At 34.3% G+C, this 16,544-nt stretch overlaps 1 protein-coding gene across 1 annotated transcript; it reads right to left on the bottom strand.

Annotated features, from left to right (window-relative positions):
- Positions 1-2,778: 2,778 nt before the first annotated feature.
- On the bottom strand, positions 2,779-5,558 carry LOC309480302 (uncharacterized protein). Its single transcript, XM_082144715.1, has 5 exons — positions 4,834-5,558; positions 3,814-3,879; positions 3,519-3,602; positions 3,212-3,301; positions 2,779-3,020 (listed from the first exon to the last, which is right to left on the bottom strand). Exons 1-5 carry the CDS (start codon positions 4,929-4,931, stop codon positions 2,810-2,812), a joined length of 549 nt encoding a protein of 182 aa, XP_082000841.1. The 5' UTR covers positions 4,932-5,558; the 3' UTR covers positions 2,779-2,809.
- Between the last annotated feature and the right edge of the window lie 10,986 nt (positions 5,559-16,544).

Raw genomic sequence — 16,544 nt, 5'->3', positions numbered from 1 at the left:
TTTCTTTTTCTTTCTTTCTTTCTTTCTTTCTTTCTAACTAATTAATCTTTTTTCTTTCTTTCTAACTAATCTTTTTACTTTCTTTCTTTCTTTCTTTCTAACTAATCTTTCTTTCTCTTACTTTTCTTTCTTTCTTTCTAACTAATCTTTTTTCTTTCTTTCTTTTTTCTTTCTTTCTTTCTTTCTTTCTTTCTTTCTAACTAATCTTTCGTTCTTTCTTTTTCTTACTTTTCTTTCTTTCTTTCTAACTAATCTTTTTTCTTTCTTTCTTTCTTTCTTTCTTTCTTACTAATCTTTCTTTTTCTTTTTCTTACTTTTCTTTCTTTCTTTCTAACTAATCTTTTTTCTTTCTTTCTTTCTTTCTTTCTTTCTAACTAACCTTTCTTTCTTTCTTTTTCTTACTTTTCTTTCTTTCTTTCTAACTAATCTTTTTTCTTTCTTTCTTTCTTTCTTTCTTTCTTACTAATCTTTCTTTTTCTTTTTCTTACTTTTCTTTCTTTCTTTCTAACTAATCTTTTTTCTTTCTTTCTTTCTTTCTTTCTTTCTTTCTTTCTAACTAATCTTTCTTTCTTTCTTTTTCTTACTTTTCTTTCTTTCTTTCTAACTAATCTTTTTTCTTTCTTTCTTTCTTTCTTTCTTTCTTTCTTTCTTTCTAACTAATTAATCTTCTTTCTTTCTTTCTTTCTTTATTTTTAACTAATTAATCTTTTTTCTTTCTTTCTTTCTAACTAATCATTTTTCTTTCTTTCTTTCTAACTAATCTTTCTTTTTTCTTTTTCTTGCTTTTCTTTCTTTCTTTCTTTCTTTCTTTCTAACTAATTTTTTACTTTCTTTCTTTCTTTCTAACTAATCTTTTTACTTTCTTTCTTTCTTTCTTTCTTTCTTTCTAACTAATCTTTCTTTCTCTTACTTTTCTTTCTTTCTTTCTAACTAATCTTTTTTCTTTCTTTCTTTCTTTCTTTCTTTCTAACTAATCTTTCTTTCTTTCTTTCTTTCTCTTTCTTTCTTTCTCTTACTTTTCTTTCTTTCTTTCTAACTAATCTTTTTACTTTCTTTCTTTCTTTCTTTCTTTCTAACTAATCTTTCTTTCTCTTACTTTTCTTTCTTTCTTTCTAACTAATCTTTTTTCTTTCTTTCTTTCTTTCTTTCTTTCTAACTAATCTTTCTTTCTTTCTTTTTCTTACTTTTCTTTCTTTCTTTCTAACTAATCTTTTTTCTTTCTTTCTTTCTTTCTTTCTTTCTTTCTTTCTTTCTAACTAATTAATCTTCTTTCTTTCTTTCTTTCTTTCTAACTAATTAATCTTTTTTCTTTCTTTCTTTCTTTCTTTCTTTCTTTCTTTCTAACTAATCTTTTTACTTTCTTTCTTTCTAACTAATCTTTCTTTTTTCTTTTTCTTACTTTTCTTTCTTTCTTTCTAACTAATCTTTTCTTTCTTTCTTTCTAACTAATCTTTTTCTTTCTTTCTTTCTTTCTTTCTTTCTTTCTAACTAATCTTTCTTTCTTTCTAACTAATCTTTTTACTTTCTTTCTTTCTTTCTTTCTTTCTAACTAATCTTTTTACTTTCTTTCTTTCTTTCTTTCTTTCTTTCTTTCTTTCTTTCTAACTAATCTTTTTCTTTCTTTCTTTCTTTCTTTCTTTCTTTCTTTCTTTCTTTCTTTCTTTCTTTCTTCCCAAATATTATTTCTTTCTAACTAATCTATCAATCTAACTTTAACCTACTTTAAACTTCTAACTTCTTTAAACTTCTTCAAACTCTCTGGTCAGGCTTTCTCAAGCCAACTTAAAGTTTGTCTCAACAAACTTTTTTTTCTAGTTTTTATTGTCACCATTGTTGTGAATCATGTGCAAAATCTTGATGTCTGTGTGTGACTATATGACACATTTGCTCAAAACATCATGTACACATGTTTTATATGCACCTTCAAATAAGTGATCATTTTAATGCTTTTCACACCAATATTGCAGTTCCACAAGGTTGGTGGTTATTAATGCCAAAACAGCTGAAAACATTTGATGCTTTTTTGTGATGCTTTCATCATCAACCATAAGCTGACAACAGCTGATCTTACTTATTATTGGCTTTCTCTGCCACAACATTTGTGTTACACAAACACACAGTTAAAGCAGTCATATAAAAGTTGAATTATAAGGAACGGGGACCAAGAGCCCAACTAAAGCAAACATTGATCACCACAATGGTGACACTTCAAATTAAACAAATATCAAATCTCTGTTAATTCTCACTGAGATCATCTGACAGCAATAGTCAAAGTAATTATATCTAAATAAGACAATAAATTATGTTGAAATATGTCCACAATGCCCACATCTGAACTAGTTTTAACCTTGTACGAAGGTTCGATGAACGTCTATATCGGACGTGCAGAATACGTCAAAAAAAGACGTCATAAAAACTTCCATTCTAGACCCTCAGTGCACGTCTTTTCAACGTCCGATTTTTGTGACAAAGACGTTGAAAAGACGTCTTTCGGACATCATTTTGCTTAGTGGGAAGACTCTTGGCTAATATATGTTGTCGTTTCTAGTTCTGGCTTCAAAATGATGTGAAATTCATCCTGCCTGATCGTTCTCTTAAAACAATACATTGATTTAAACATTGTAAAACAGTTTTTTTTGTCAGAAGAGGTTTATGCGTGGGAGGGGTAATCGCTCATCAATATTAATGAGATTCAGACCAGGGGTGTGACATAGACACTCCCCCAATGACTAATGGGCCATCAAGAGAGGCAGCCTGAACAAAGAGGAGATTCAAAGGTTTTGTTTTTCACTGTTTTATTGTAATTCCTCTATGAGGAGGAACTAAATGTTTTAAATTTGCAATGTTTTAAACTCAGCTGTGGTCCAGGTTCCCGTGCAGGCAGGAATCTCAGAGTCTGTGGAACCATATCAATGTCAGTCTCTGTTTTCCATGACAGAGTAGACTGCTTGTTGCTTGTCTGAATGTTTGTCTTGGCCCTCTTTGCAACAGGCGTCTGATGATCACCATCACCTTTATAGCTGTAAAACAAACAAACAACTGTGAGCATGTTTATTACACAAAATATAACAACTGCATTTCAATCATTATAAGTAACATTGGCCAGATGCAAAGCCATACAGACACATAATGTTTGTATGGACTATGTAAAACCAGAATATGTAAACAGAATTATACTAATATCTGAAAGAAAGGGAATAAGTGTACTTACTTTTCAGTTGTTCTCAAAACTGAACGACACCTGTCGCGTGCCCTCCCAGTGCGAGTTGCAGGTGAGGGTGAGAGTGATGCTACCACATTCCTATAAAAATAATAATATTAATATTAATAAAGGTTGAACAAAGTACTATGCCAGCACATGCATAACTGATGGACAGTCAGCATTTTGGTAAAACAACAAAAATAAGCTCTTTTATACTAACATTACCAATCACTAATTGTAATATTGTGCATACATAACAAGTATATAAACAAAATTGGTCTAACATCTGTAAAATAGTGGGTAAATATGTACTTACTCCTTCTGATTTCTGTCTGTGTTGCTGCGTGCCCTCTTAGTGCGAGTTGCAGTGAGAGGTGAGAGTGAGCAACCTACATCATTCCTTTCAAAAAAAAGTTGAAAACTATTATTATCATATAGAGTACTATTCCAGCACATGCACAACTGATGGGCATTAGCATGCTGATAAGATAGCACAAAGAAAAATATGTAACATTATCAACCAACCTCCAAAAATAAATAAACTCATACAGGCTCATATTGTAATAAGTATATAAACAAAATTGCACAAACATTGGTAAATATGTACTTACTCTTTCTGACGTTCAACTGTGTTGCTGCGTGCCCTCCGAGTTGCAGATGAAGGAGATGCAGCATTCCTGTTTTAAAAAAAGTTGAAAACTATTATAACATAAATATTTCAAAGTATATTACCATTAGTCTATATGAATAACTGATGCAAATAATTGTAGACACGTGCTGTAGGCATATATTGTGTGTAATGGGCCATTACGGAGATAGCACAATGCAAACATTAACACATTTGCAATTCATCAGCTGGGCATATTTACACATTTCAGCACATACACACATTTGCAATAGATATTTGCAAGCACTCTTCATTTAAATATAAATTACTCTGAATGGAAAGTATGGAAATGGTCCAACCAGTAAAATCTGTAGCCTACGTTTATTTAAAATAGCTTGTCAACTAATTTCTCTGTACTGTAGGCTAATTGGCCTACGTGTTGTAGCCTAGTCATTAAAATTAAATAAAACAATTTAGTTCATATTTAGGTTTAAATAAAAAAAATATTTTTTATTTCATTTATGTTGATTATATGAAAAGTGAAAAGCATGAGTAAGATCATTCGCAATCGCGAGACAAATGGAGTGGGCAGAGAAGATTTTGACCATTTCATTAAGTTTATTTTTTGTATAAAGCCTTTCTTTAAAGTGAATTTCGTTTTGTATTAATTGTATCTTAATTTTAATAGTTGTTTCATCAACCAAATGCCTGTATTTAAAACATAAGAATTAAAAATAGCAGGAACTGGAGGCCTCATAAATGAACCCAAACTCATAAGCTTTGCCTAAAATACCAGAGAAATATATAGAAAGCTCGAAATGTGTTATTTTAAACAAAACTATTAAAAACGAAAGAAAACAGACTGCATGAAGCCTCTCTCCTACTTTATAAAGCATAGCCTAGACAATTTAAATATAATTACTCTGAATGACAAGTATGGAAATGGTCCAACCAGTAAAATATGTAGCCTACGTTTATACAAAATAGCTTGTCAACTAATGCAAGTAAATTTAAAAAGACTTACTCATCCGAAATATCCACGGCTGGATCAAGTCGCTCTTCAAAAATACAAACGTTCGTCAGAGTCCTGTTCTTCTTCTGAGGAAAAAGTGAACTCTTCATCACTATCCAGGACGAGCTGAAGGGCTGTGTGTCATCTTCCAACGGCGCAGGAAAGTGAGTGAATTAAACTTGCTGGTTTTAAAGCATTTCAGGGGGCTTTTTACCTTATTTTGCATAGATCACCTCAGCACATTATCTTATGAATAGCGCGCTCTGCGAGAGGGCGTGAACTAATTACAGATAATTAGATGAGACGGGAGAAACTGTACTTCTCTTTAGTTTCATACAGATTACATTGCAGGAGAATATTTGTTTTGAATGTGAACTGTTTTATTTTAAAGTAGAAATTTAAAGCTTTCTTTAGACGCATGTTTCATGGTTGTGTGATAAGTATTCGCTGAGTTTTCCAGACTTGTTTCAGAAAGATTTTTGCGGAGACAGAGTGAGCTGAAAGCGCACCCTGTTTATTTTATTTATTTAAAAATAAAAACAAGGTTTTGATGTTAATGTGAGTGTACACAAAAAAAAGAAGACCCTCTATAGTTTATAATCATGTATTTATTTTATTTATATGACCATAAATGACGGATTTTTTTAAGTTTATGTTGCTGCTATGTGAAAAAAATCCAGCAAAACGCGTGGGCGCGTTTCTCGACCTCAGAGGGTTAATGATATAAGTAAAAATATAATAAACATGCAATATAGTACACATATTTAGCAAAATACTCTCTATAGCTCTTTTTTTCTAACCAACTAACGTGCAATAGCCTATTATGGTCATTAAATGGCTTTCCTGAGGTAAATGTTATGTGACATACACTGTTAACCCTTGCTGTAAAAAAAGGCCTAATTCTGACAGTATCATACCATTTTCCATTAAAACAGTAATATACCGTAGAAAACAAAAATAGCCTACAGGAATATACTGTAAATCAACAGTGCTCAAAATCGACACTCAGAGGTTGTTTTCCCAATCACACCCTATACCCTCATTCACTATTCCCTACATTAGTTCACTAATATAGTCCACTTGACAGAGTGAATGAAAAGAAGTGAGTGAATTGAGACACTGATGAACACCTGATAAGCAGAATCACTGTAGGACTGAGAAACAAGAACAGAAAAACAGAGAAACACAAGAACTACTACTGACTTCCAGCCACTGAGTGTGAAACCAGTTTACAAACCAGTTTACGATTATTTATTTCATACATGTACAAAAGTTTTTGTTGAGAATTAACAGAGATTTAGTTAATAATAAAGTTTTTTGTAACCATAATGGAGATCAGTATTTGCTTTAGTTGGTCTCTTGTCCCTTAACTTCTTACCATTCATCTCTCTCTGACTGCTGTAACAGTGAGTTTATAGAACACATTTGTTATGGCAAGAAAAAGTCAAGAGGAAGATGATCAGGTGTTTTTGGCTTTTGAGATGATGTCACAATCATTCTGGACATGTCTGATTCTCAGATCTTTCCTGTATATATTCTTTGAATTTATGGGTATTTCATATTTACCATATATCTGTGAATCTACAACATGAAATCAATATTTCTGTTATCAGGTCTTCTAAAGAATATCATAATCATATAGCGCATTAAAACTTTTTGAATTCCTGCTCGACTCAGACACACACAGACATCAACAATCAGCATATGAATCTCAACAATGGTGACAATCAAAAGTTTCATGTCGCAATGCATGCTGGGTTCCAGGATAGTATAAAACTCCCAGCATGCACTGCTGCATGAATAAAAAATAAAAAATAAATATTGCCACCATTGTTGAGATTCATGTGCTAAATTGTGATATCTCTGTGTTTCTAAATAACAGTGGAGCTCTGTTTTTTTTTTTGGGTTTATTTATGATGTGTTAAAAAAAAAAATGAGTCATTGTAATGTATTGCTGTTATTTCACAGTGGTGGTAATGTAACACTTTTGATTGAGGAATGAACGAATTTTAAATTCTGAACGAATGAGAATGAATTCTTTAGAGAATGAACATGCAATATAATGATGATTTTATCATCATAATCACAATCATTCACAAACTGTGTTTGTGCACAAGTGTGACTTGCACAAAAACAGCTCAAGCAGCAAAAGAAAAACTAATGTTAAGAAGTCAATGGTCCAGAACCCAACTAAAGCAAGCACTGATCTCTATAATGGTAACTTCAAACCAAACATTTTCAATTAAACATCTCAATAACAACTTCTGTAGATGTATGACAGAAATAAAGCCATACTGGTTAATAATAAGTGTAATAATGTGTAATGGCTGGAAGTCAGTTGTAGTTCTTGTGTTTCTCTATTTTATGTTATTGTGTTCCTCTTTCCTTCAGTGATTCTGCTTGTTAACAGCAGGTGTTCATCACTAATGCTCATCAATCACACTTAATTATCTCACTGCAACACTGTCAATGTTACTTTTTACTCTTTTTTTAGTGTGGATTTCCCTGTGGGGTTGAAAGGGTTAACAGTGTAAGATAAAAAGACACACCCACAACATTTATTTTAACAGTAATAAACTGTAAGTTATAAAACAGGTTTATACTGGCAACACTGTTGCCAGTAGTTTACTGTAAAATCTTGTTTTTTGGGTCACCGTTGTGCAGAAGAGTAGAGCCTGTGTTTCAGTCCAGGAGAAGATCTGCAAACATTGATGATATGCTGCATGTTGCTTTGTTTAACAGGCAGTGACTGTAGTTGCTGGTCCAGTGGAAATCTCTTTATTTACAAAAGTTTTGTTGTGGTTTCAAATGAAATAAGTTCACAGTAATACTTTGCTCACATTATTAATGCATTGTAAATTTTTGTTAATACATTTAAATGACAGTTGGTCAATTTAAGGCAGTCGTTTTCTGCAAGTGAAATTAGTTAACTTGAATTTTAATTTAGTGCATTTTTACAGAAACAAACTGTAGATTGCAGTGAAGAACTGTACAATTAACAGTAAATTACTGGCAACAGTGTTGCCAGTATTTTACTGTAAAAAAACCCGGTAAGGTCTAACAGTGTAGGCTAATTGTTCTCCAACTGTTTTATTGACCCCTTTGATTGATGGGTCGATATTATGAATGAGGAATAGGCTATCTACATTTCGGTAAGTTGTACTGTATCTTTCAACAGTGTTCATTCGTGTTTAACGTTATTTACTATCAGCTAGAGATGATCGGTTCACGTGCCGCTAGGGATCTGTCGTGTCACATTTACAAGCGCCAAAAATTTCATAATAAAATTGACAGAATCTGAGAGCTGAGATTTTTTTATATCATAAGTAACCTGCTCTGTCTAGTCTGTCGATCTCCGTGTCCTCTTTGCCTCGCGATTTTTCTGAGCGTGTGAAAAGTGTCAATTGCGTGTGTCTCACGGTGAATGCGTGAGAGTTTGGCAGCTATGTCAGCTAGTAAGGTACATCCGATAAGGTGCTTAGCATTCGTTCAAATTCGTAGCATGCGTTGTTGCTTGTTGCGCTTCATTGGTTGTCTTGCAATGTACCCTTCTTAGATGCTGTCGAATCAAAACAACGTGGGACTACTGTGATTGGATGTCGTGCAGGCAGCGCGCGTGCTCTCTGCATGCATACAGGTGGTGCACATTTTTTCCACAGATGCAGATAAACTGAGAGCGGCGCTGCCGTGTGAACATTTTTTCCCCAGTTTTCATGGGAAGTAGCAAGTCTTCTCGAGTCAAAAGGCACAAGTCCAAGTGAAGTCACGAGTCATTGATGTTAAAGTCCAAGTCGAGTTGCAAGTCTTGTACATTTTGTCGAGTCGAGTCTGAAGTCATCAAATTCATGACTCGAGTCTGACTCGAGTCCAAGTCACATGACTCGAGTCCACACCTCTGGTTGAGATTCATATGTAGATTCTTGATGTCTGTGTGTGATTTTACAACCTCCAGATTATTAAAGCATTGCTGAAATTAAATATTATAGTGAAAAGCATTTGCATAATCTGTTTATAATGCTGGGTGAGATCAGTGAATCAGGCCACTGGTAATTTCATAATCGAAACATACCAGGGCTGCATTTCCCAAAAGCATTTTAATCCTAACTTGATCATTGATCAACTGCAATAAATTGTCTATACGATCAAATTAGGCTTACAATACTTTCGGGTAACACAACCCAGTTCATAGTTTCTCATGCCACAACAAATGTGCTTTATAAACACAGAGCTGGAGCAGACCGAGAAAAACTAATGTTAAAAAGGAAAGGGTCAAGAGCCCAACTAAAGCAAACACTGATCACAACAATGGTGACGTGAAATGAAACATTACATAAATCATTACCATCTAAACTTCTGTTAAATCTAAATAAGAACATGTGTAGATGTATGACAGAAATAAAGTCAAACTGGTAAAATAATATGTGCAATAATGTGTAATGGCTTGATGTCAGTAGTTCTTGTGTTTCTCTTTTTTCTGTTCTTGTTGTTGCTCTTTCCTTCAATGATTCTGCTGATTAACATCAGGTATCTTCAATAATGCTCAATCATCTCTTAATTAATCACTTAATTATCTCATTAACTTCAACACTGATTCAGTGTTAATTTTAACACCCTGTAGTGTGGACACATATGTACACTGAGGAGTGTTAATTTAACACTGGAGTTTTTGCTGTGTACCTGTATTTTCTTCCTGTTTTCGGTCGAAGTCCACAGTAGTCGATTGTCGAGTTCTCCACTGTTGCTTAGTTACCTATGATCACGCATGTGAACTCGACAATCGATTACTGTGGACTTCGACCGAAAACAGGAAGAAAATACAGGTACACAGCAAAAACTCCAGTGTTAAATTAACACTCCTGGGAGTATATATGAGACCACACTTGTAGAGTGTAAAGTGTTAAAATATGAGTGTTAAATTAACACTCAAGAGTGTTAAAGTTAATGAGATAATTAAGTGATTAATTGAGTGATGATTGACCATTATTGAAGACACCTGATGTTAACAAGCAGAATCACTGAAGGAGAAAATCACAAATTGTAAGCCACCGTTATGGTGATTATTGTTTGCTTTAGTTGGGCTCTTGACCTTTAAATGTTTACTTTAGATATTGTTTGGCTGTTGTATCTGAGTTATAGCTCTCAGATGAACATAGAAAAAACGTGATCTGATGGTGTTGGTTATATTATGACAATCGTCATTTGAACTTGATCACTGAATTCATATTTCTGACTTAGATTTATGTTGTTGGTTACAGCATAACTGTCATTCTACATAAATATCCAGAATTTTAGATATAATACAAAGGATTTCTTAAAAGTTGTTTTTAAAAAAAAAAACCTTTCTTTCAGGCACACAAAGACATCAAGATTCAGTCTATGCATCTCAACAATGGTGACGAGCAGAATATTCAATTAGGAAAAGTAAATTACATAGACAATTCAGATCATAATTTATTCATACCGCAATGCATGATGGGAGCCATTAATGAGTTGTGATTGGTGGCAGCCACTGCAACATGCTTTATTATTGTCACCATTGTTGAGATTCACAGGCTGATTATTGATGTCTGTGTTTCTAAATTAATTAATTTGAAAGTCTTTTGATCAGAACAATGTTTATTAAATATTTTGGATTATATGAAAAATACTGAAAATCATATACTGTAGAATCACAGAGCTGCTGTAACTAATAAATCCAAACTATCTCAATAAGTTTAGTTTTTCAGATCACAACATGATTATGTCAAAACATAACCAACACCATCAGATCACATTGTCTCTTTGTTCATCTGACTGTTATAAATCAATAACAGCAGACAAGCAAAGTTTAAAGTAAACATGTAAGGGTCAAGAACCCAACTAAAGCAAACAATGATCACCATAACGGTGGCTTACAATTTGTGATTTTCTCCATCAGTGATTCTGCTTGTTAACATCAGGTGTCTTCAGTAATGATCAATCATCACTCAATTAATCACTTAATTATCTCATTAACTTTAACACTCTTGAGTGTTAATTTAACACTCATATTTTAACACTTTACACTCTACAAGTGTGGTCTCATATATACTCCCAGGAGTGTTAATTTAACACTGGAGTTTTTGCTGTGTATGAGCGCTGGCCGAATTAACTTAATTTTTATTCATATCTTTCACATCTACTGCAGTCAGATTCACCGTGTTCACTCTGAAGGAATCACTCACAATGGCTGTGTACTTGTAATGACACATCAAGGATGTTAAGAGGCTAAATAATCAGGTTTAAAACTTGCCCCATTGAAGTCAACAGGGTGCACATTTTAAAAAGAGGATAACACGGTGTAGGCAACACCGATTTTTGTCGTTGTTCTCTGTACTGACAGCACTCCAAATTTACAAAAAAATGAGCTCAATGTTAAAATTGACCGGAGTTCTCCTTTAACACTGGAGTTTTTGCTGTGCAGGCTACACTAATAAATAAGGTTTGCAAAGTGGTGAAATTGCTCTCTGGGCCATATTTTTGCAGCTGTGATCAAGCCTGCTTCACTGGACTTGATTCATCCCCTCCGCCACTCTTTATTTTCATTCTTGTTCTCTTGTGTCAAGAACTGGTGCATCTCCAATGTCTATAGGGCACTCTCACTTTTCGGTAACACTTTACTTGAAGGGGTGTGCATAAGACTGACATGACACCTTCATAATCATGACATGACACATGTCATGAATATGAAGGAGGTTGTATGCATGTTTATGACAACTGTCATTAAGTGTCATTCGCTCAATTATGATATTTTTTTATGCAATATGACAACTTGACATTACCAAGACAACATCCTGTCATAAATATGTCATAAACATGACATAGCAGATTAATCATCAAACTTGAGAAACTACTTAGTCTTCAATGGGTTACCATTACATTATATTTCTGACCACTTTTGTTTTGCAGTGGTACAAATTTAATTTGTCATTAAAATGTCATCAAGTGTTAATACTGTCAAATTATTTTATAACTAATACTGGAATACTGGGGGAAAAAATGGTCAGAAATATATTCATGACACAGTTATAATGGCCTCATGACAGCCAATGTCAAAACCAACCACATGACAGTTTAATGTAATGTTAACCCATAAAGCTAAGTAGTTTCTCAAGTTTGATAATTAATCTGCTATGTCATGTTTATGACACATTTAAGACAGGTTATGATGTATTGGTTTATGTCAAGTTGTCATAATAAAAAGACATCTCAAACAATGTCGTCTTTGCATTAAAAATGTCATAATTGAGTGAATGACAAAGTTGTCATAAACATGCATAAAACCTCCTTCATATTCATGACATGTGTCATGTCATGATTATGAAGGTGTCATGTCAGTCTTATGCACACCCCTTCAAGTAAAGTGTTACCGTATTTATTTAACAAAATGTGGTTTTGGCCAGGAAATGTACTATTTGACCAATTGTGTGACGTAGGTGTGTTGCTGTGTTAAGAGTTTAGAAAAAGTACATTAAGTGTTGATAAACGCTTGATAGCAATTATTAAAAAAAACTGTAATAATTGTTTTTGTTATACTGTAATAGAGACTAAAAATAGGACACTTGGGCCCATGGGCCGGCTTTCAGTTGAAATGTACCTATTGCTAAATTAAAAGATGTTCGTTGAATGCATTTTTTATTTTATTTTTTAGAAGGTATGATGTTCCTCAAACGTTCTTTCAACTTCATTTTGATTAACAATTAAATATTCTAGTAAAGTTGATTTGTAACATTCCAAGAACATAGAAATGTGCAGTTTCCTGAATGTTAAAAGAATGTTAAAGGTTAGTGTGATGTTCCTGAAACATTCAATCACTCAAACACCTGCTGTGAACAAGCACTGAAAGAAAGAGGAATAAGAACACAAACTAAAACTTTCTTCAGCCACAGCCTTAGATGAACTGAAGATAAAAGACATTAACTCTCTGAAGATCTGATTAAACAACTCCACAAACAGCATTACTTCACTTATAACCAGACTGGCTTTATTTCTGTCAGACGTCTACACAAGTTTTTATTGAGAATTAAAGGTGCTCTAAGTCAGGGGTTTTCAAACTGGGGGCCGCCAGGGGGGCCGCAGCAAGTTGGAAAAAAATTTTGTTAATATGAGTATTGTTATAAAATAACATTTTAATAATTTGTTTCATAGCCTATCTGAACATTATACTTTTAATGCTAATCTTTTAGAGATTAACTGATTGATTGGCTGGTGACCAGAATTGGCCGATTTTCACGTGATTTTCAGTCTGACATAATGCCGATTCAAATGCACTCGGGCGCCGCATGATTAACATCGCGCAACATCAGCATCACACGTGCACACAAAACGCACATGTAGGAAACCTTGTGAATTACGGCCGTTTTTTTTTCCGCCGTGCATGTTCAGTGAGTGCATTCACACCGCGAGCAGGAGCAGCGCGTGAGCGTCACCCCTCATTTACACTGCACACGTGTGCGGTGCATTACGTCTGCGACAAGGTTTTATTCCGTCCTCCACGCAGTGCCAACTCACACCAGGAGCATTTCAGAAGTGGAGCGACTGGATGCGCGAGACCACGTGATTTGCCTGTCCGACGTGGTTTTTCTTGATTTTTTTGGGTTTCTACACAGTAAATTCCACAGTGTTAAATCAACACTGCTCAGAGCAAATATGGTCCCACTCTACAGAGTGTTAAAGTAACACTAAAGCGGTGTTAAAGTTAATGAGATAATTAAGTGATTAATTTAGTGATGATTGAACATTATTGAAGACACCTGCAGTTAACAAGCAGAATCACTGAAGGAGAAAAGCACAAATTGTAAGCCACCGTTATGGTGATGGGTGTTTGCTTTAGTTGGGCTCTTGACCCTTATATGTTTACTTTAGAGTTAGTTTGGCTGTTGTATCTGAGTTATAACTGCCAGATGAACAAAGAAAAAAAAAAGTGATCTGATGGTGTTGGTTATATTATGAAATTCATCATTTGAACTTGATCACTGAACTCATTATGATCCTTATTTCTGACTTCGATTTATGTTGTTGGTTACAAAATAACTGTGAATCTGCATAAATATCCAGAATTTTTTATATAATATAAAGGATTTCTTAAAAGTTGTTTAAAACAAAAAAATCTTTCCTTTAGGCACACACAGACGTCAAGATTCAGTCTATGCATCTCAACAATGGTGACGAGCAGATTATTCAATTAGGGAAAGTAAATTAAATAGACAATTCAGATCATAATTTATTCATACCGCAATGCATGATGGGAGCCATTAATGAGTTGTGATTGGTGGCAGCCACTGCAACATGCTTTATTATTGTCACCATTGTTGAGATTCACAGGCTGATTATTGATGTCTGTGTTTCTAAATAAATTAATTTGAAAGTGTTTTGATCAGAACAATGTTTATGAAATATTTTGGATTATAAGTAAAGTATTGATAATCATATGCTGTTAAAATCACAAAGCTGCTGGTAACAAGATAAACCAAACTATCTCAATAAGTTTCATTTTTCAGATCACAGCATGATTATGTCAAAACAGAACCAACACTACCAGATCACACTTTTACTTTGTTCATTTGACTGTTATACATCAATAACAGCAGGCAAACAACAGCAAAATTTAAAGTAAACATATAAGGGTCAAGAGCCCAACTAAAGCAAACACCCATCACCATAATGGTAACTTACAATTTATGATTTTCTCCTTCAGTGATTCTGCTTGTTAACATCAGGTGTCTTCAATAATGCTCAATCATCACTAAATTAATCACTTAATTATCTCATTAACTTTAACACCGCTTTAGTGTTACTTTAACACTCTGTAGAGTGGGACCATATTTGCTCTGAGCAGTGTTGATTTAACACTGTGGAATTTACTGTGTACCAAGGATATTGGTGTGTAATACGTTTGGGAGTTTGCACAGGGTGTTTATTTTGAATTTGACAATGTTTTTTTAACTTTTATTTTGTATTTCCGGTGCGACTTGGACGCGCGTCTGTCAAAAATAGACTAGGCGCCTAAATTTAGCGAAGCGGCGCGGAGAGCCGCTTCTGGGAAGCTTCTGAAACGCGCCGCGTCGCGGCCGGTGCAGGGACGTGGGAACTATATTGTGAGAGGGGGGGGCGGGATTCTTGAGGGAGGTGGGGGGGGGGGGGGTGTTAGTGTAGGCCTATAGTAGCCTGTGTTATGTATCCTGATTGACTTTATGATTAGTTAAACCTGTTTTGCACATGCATCGCCACAGAGTTAACCATTTCAGACAGTAGGCTACCGGACAGCCTCTGTCTCGTTCACTTCAAGTCTGTGGGCGTTACGCACAGCTCAGTGTGGCCGCTCCAATATACCTTCAATGAAATCTATGTCAAAACGCGTCAAAAGAGGCAATGCATTTACGCAGAGCAGGGTCATAAACGCGCAGAAAACGTGGCCATGTGTGTCTGGAGTTCAGCGAGCTCCACGGACCACTCCACGGACCCATTTTTCTAAACTGTTTTAATTATTCTTATTTCTTTTAATTATTTTAATTTCTCCTATGTCAGCAGGGCATTTAGCCCGAAACTGTAAATGCCCACTCAGAAGGTGATAATGTGAAAGTGACGTGTATTAATGTGGGTTTGAAAGTAGAACAGTATTTAAATGACGATATTAAAGTTTTCGTCTGAGAAAGAATGTGAACGCAGTGCTAAAGTGCTAAAGAAAGTGAAAAGAACGTGTGAGTAAATGAGGGAGAAAAGAAAGTTAAAGGAAAGTTGATAGATGGAAGTCGTAAGAAGATTGAAGGTTAAAAGAAGGTTGAAAGATTTAAGTCTTAAGGGAATCCTTTGAAAGAAAGATCTATAATAATATTCTTTTTTTATTTTTTAAAAGTACTGTATTTTATTTTATTTTTCTAAACTGTTTTAATTATTCTTATTTCTTTTCATTATTTTAATTTCTTCTATGTAAAGCACTTTGAATTGCCATTGTGTATGAAATGTGCTATATAAATAAACTTGCCTTGCCTTGCCTTGCCTTGCCTTGCCTTGCCTTGCCTTGCCTATCCACGGAGCGCTCTAAAGTCAACAGCGCTGAATGAATGATGATCTGCTTTTATGTCATTTTTCCTTTTTTATTCAGAATATTCACAAATGTGTTAGCTATGGCATGAAATATCTGATATTCCGATTGTCAAATATATGCAAGTGGAAGTGTATTGTTGTTTAAACACCTTTATAACGATCGCGTTAGTTGAGCTGTATGCGCGATGGGCGCCGCCGTGTTAGTTTGTGCCGCAGACGCAGTTCAGAGAATCGGATCTGTTGGATTTACAACACGTGTAAATTTCACATTCATCCACTTCTCCCGAAATACATAAAAGTAAGTGGCTGGTGAACTGGGAGAAGAATAGAGTAAACATTAAAGTTACTTACACAATGTGTATCTGATGAATAAAACGTGTCGAATTATAATGGAAAGGATTATTATTACCTCCGAAAACAATACATTTAGAATTTGTAAAATACACACTGATGTCTATGCATAGACATCAGTGTGTATTTTACAAATTCTAAATGTATTGTTTTTTTAGTAGCCTACTTATGTGAATTTATATGTCTGAAACCTAAAATAAACAGTATGTGGTTGAAAACACTGAAAAGTTGTGATATATGACAGCTCTGAGCGCGCCTGTCTCTGGCTAAATTCAACATTTGAATTTAGCAGTTGATCATGTGATGCA

This window comes from Leuciscus leuciscus, assembly GCF_965113295.1.
Source record: "Leuciscus leuciscus genome assembly, chromosome: 18".
Classification (NCBI taxonomy): domain Eukaryota; kingdom Metazoa; phylum Chordata; class Actinopteri; order Cypriniformes; family Leuciscidae; genus Leuciscus; species Leuciscus leuciscus.
Note: the sequence above shows the minus strand (reverse complement) of the source record. Positions and strands in the feature narration are given on the sequence as shown.

Bases quoted from the DNA above. Each gene is read 5' to 3' on its own strand.
- LOC309480302 (XM_082144715.1), bottom strand. From the start codon at position 4,931: ATGAAGAGTTCACTTTTTCCTCAGAAGAAGAACAGGACTCTGACGAAC. The intron at 3,603-3,813 runs GTAAGTACATAT...TTTTTTTGAAAG, and splicing joins ACAGTTGAACGTCAGAAAGA to GAATGATGTAGGTTGCTCAC. The intron at 3,021-3,211 runs GTAAGTACACTT...TTTGTTTTACAG, and splicing joins GTTTTGAGAACAACTGAAAA to CTATAAAGGTGATGGTGATC.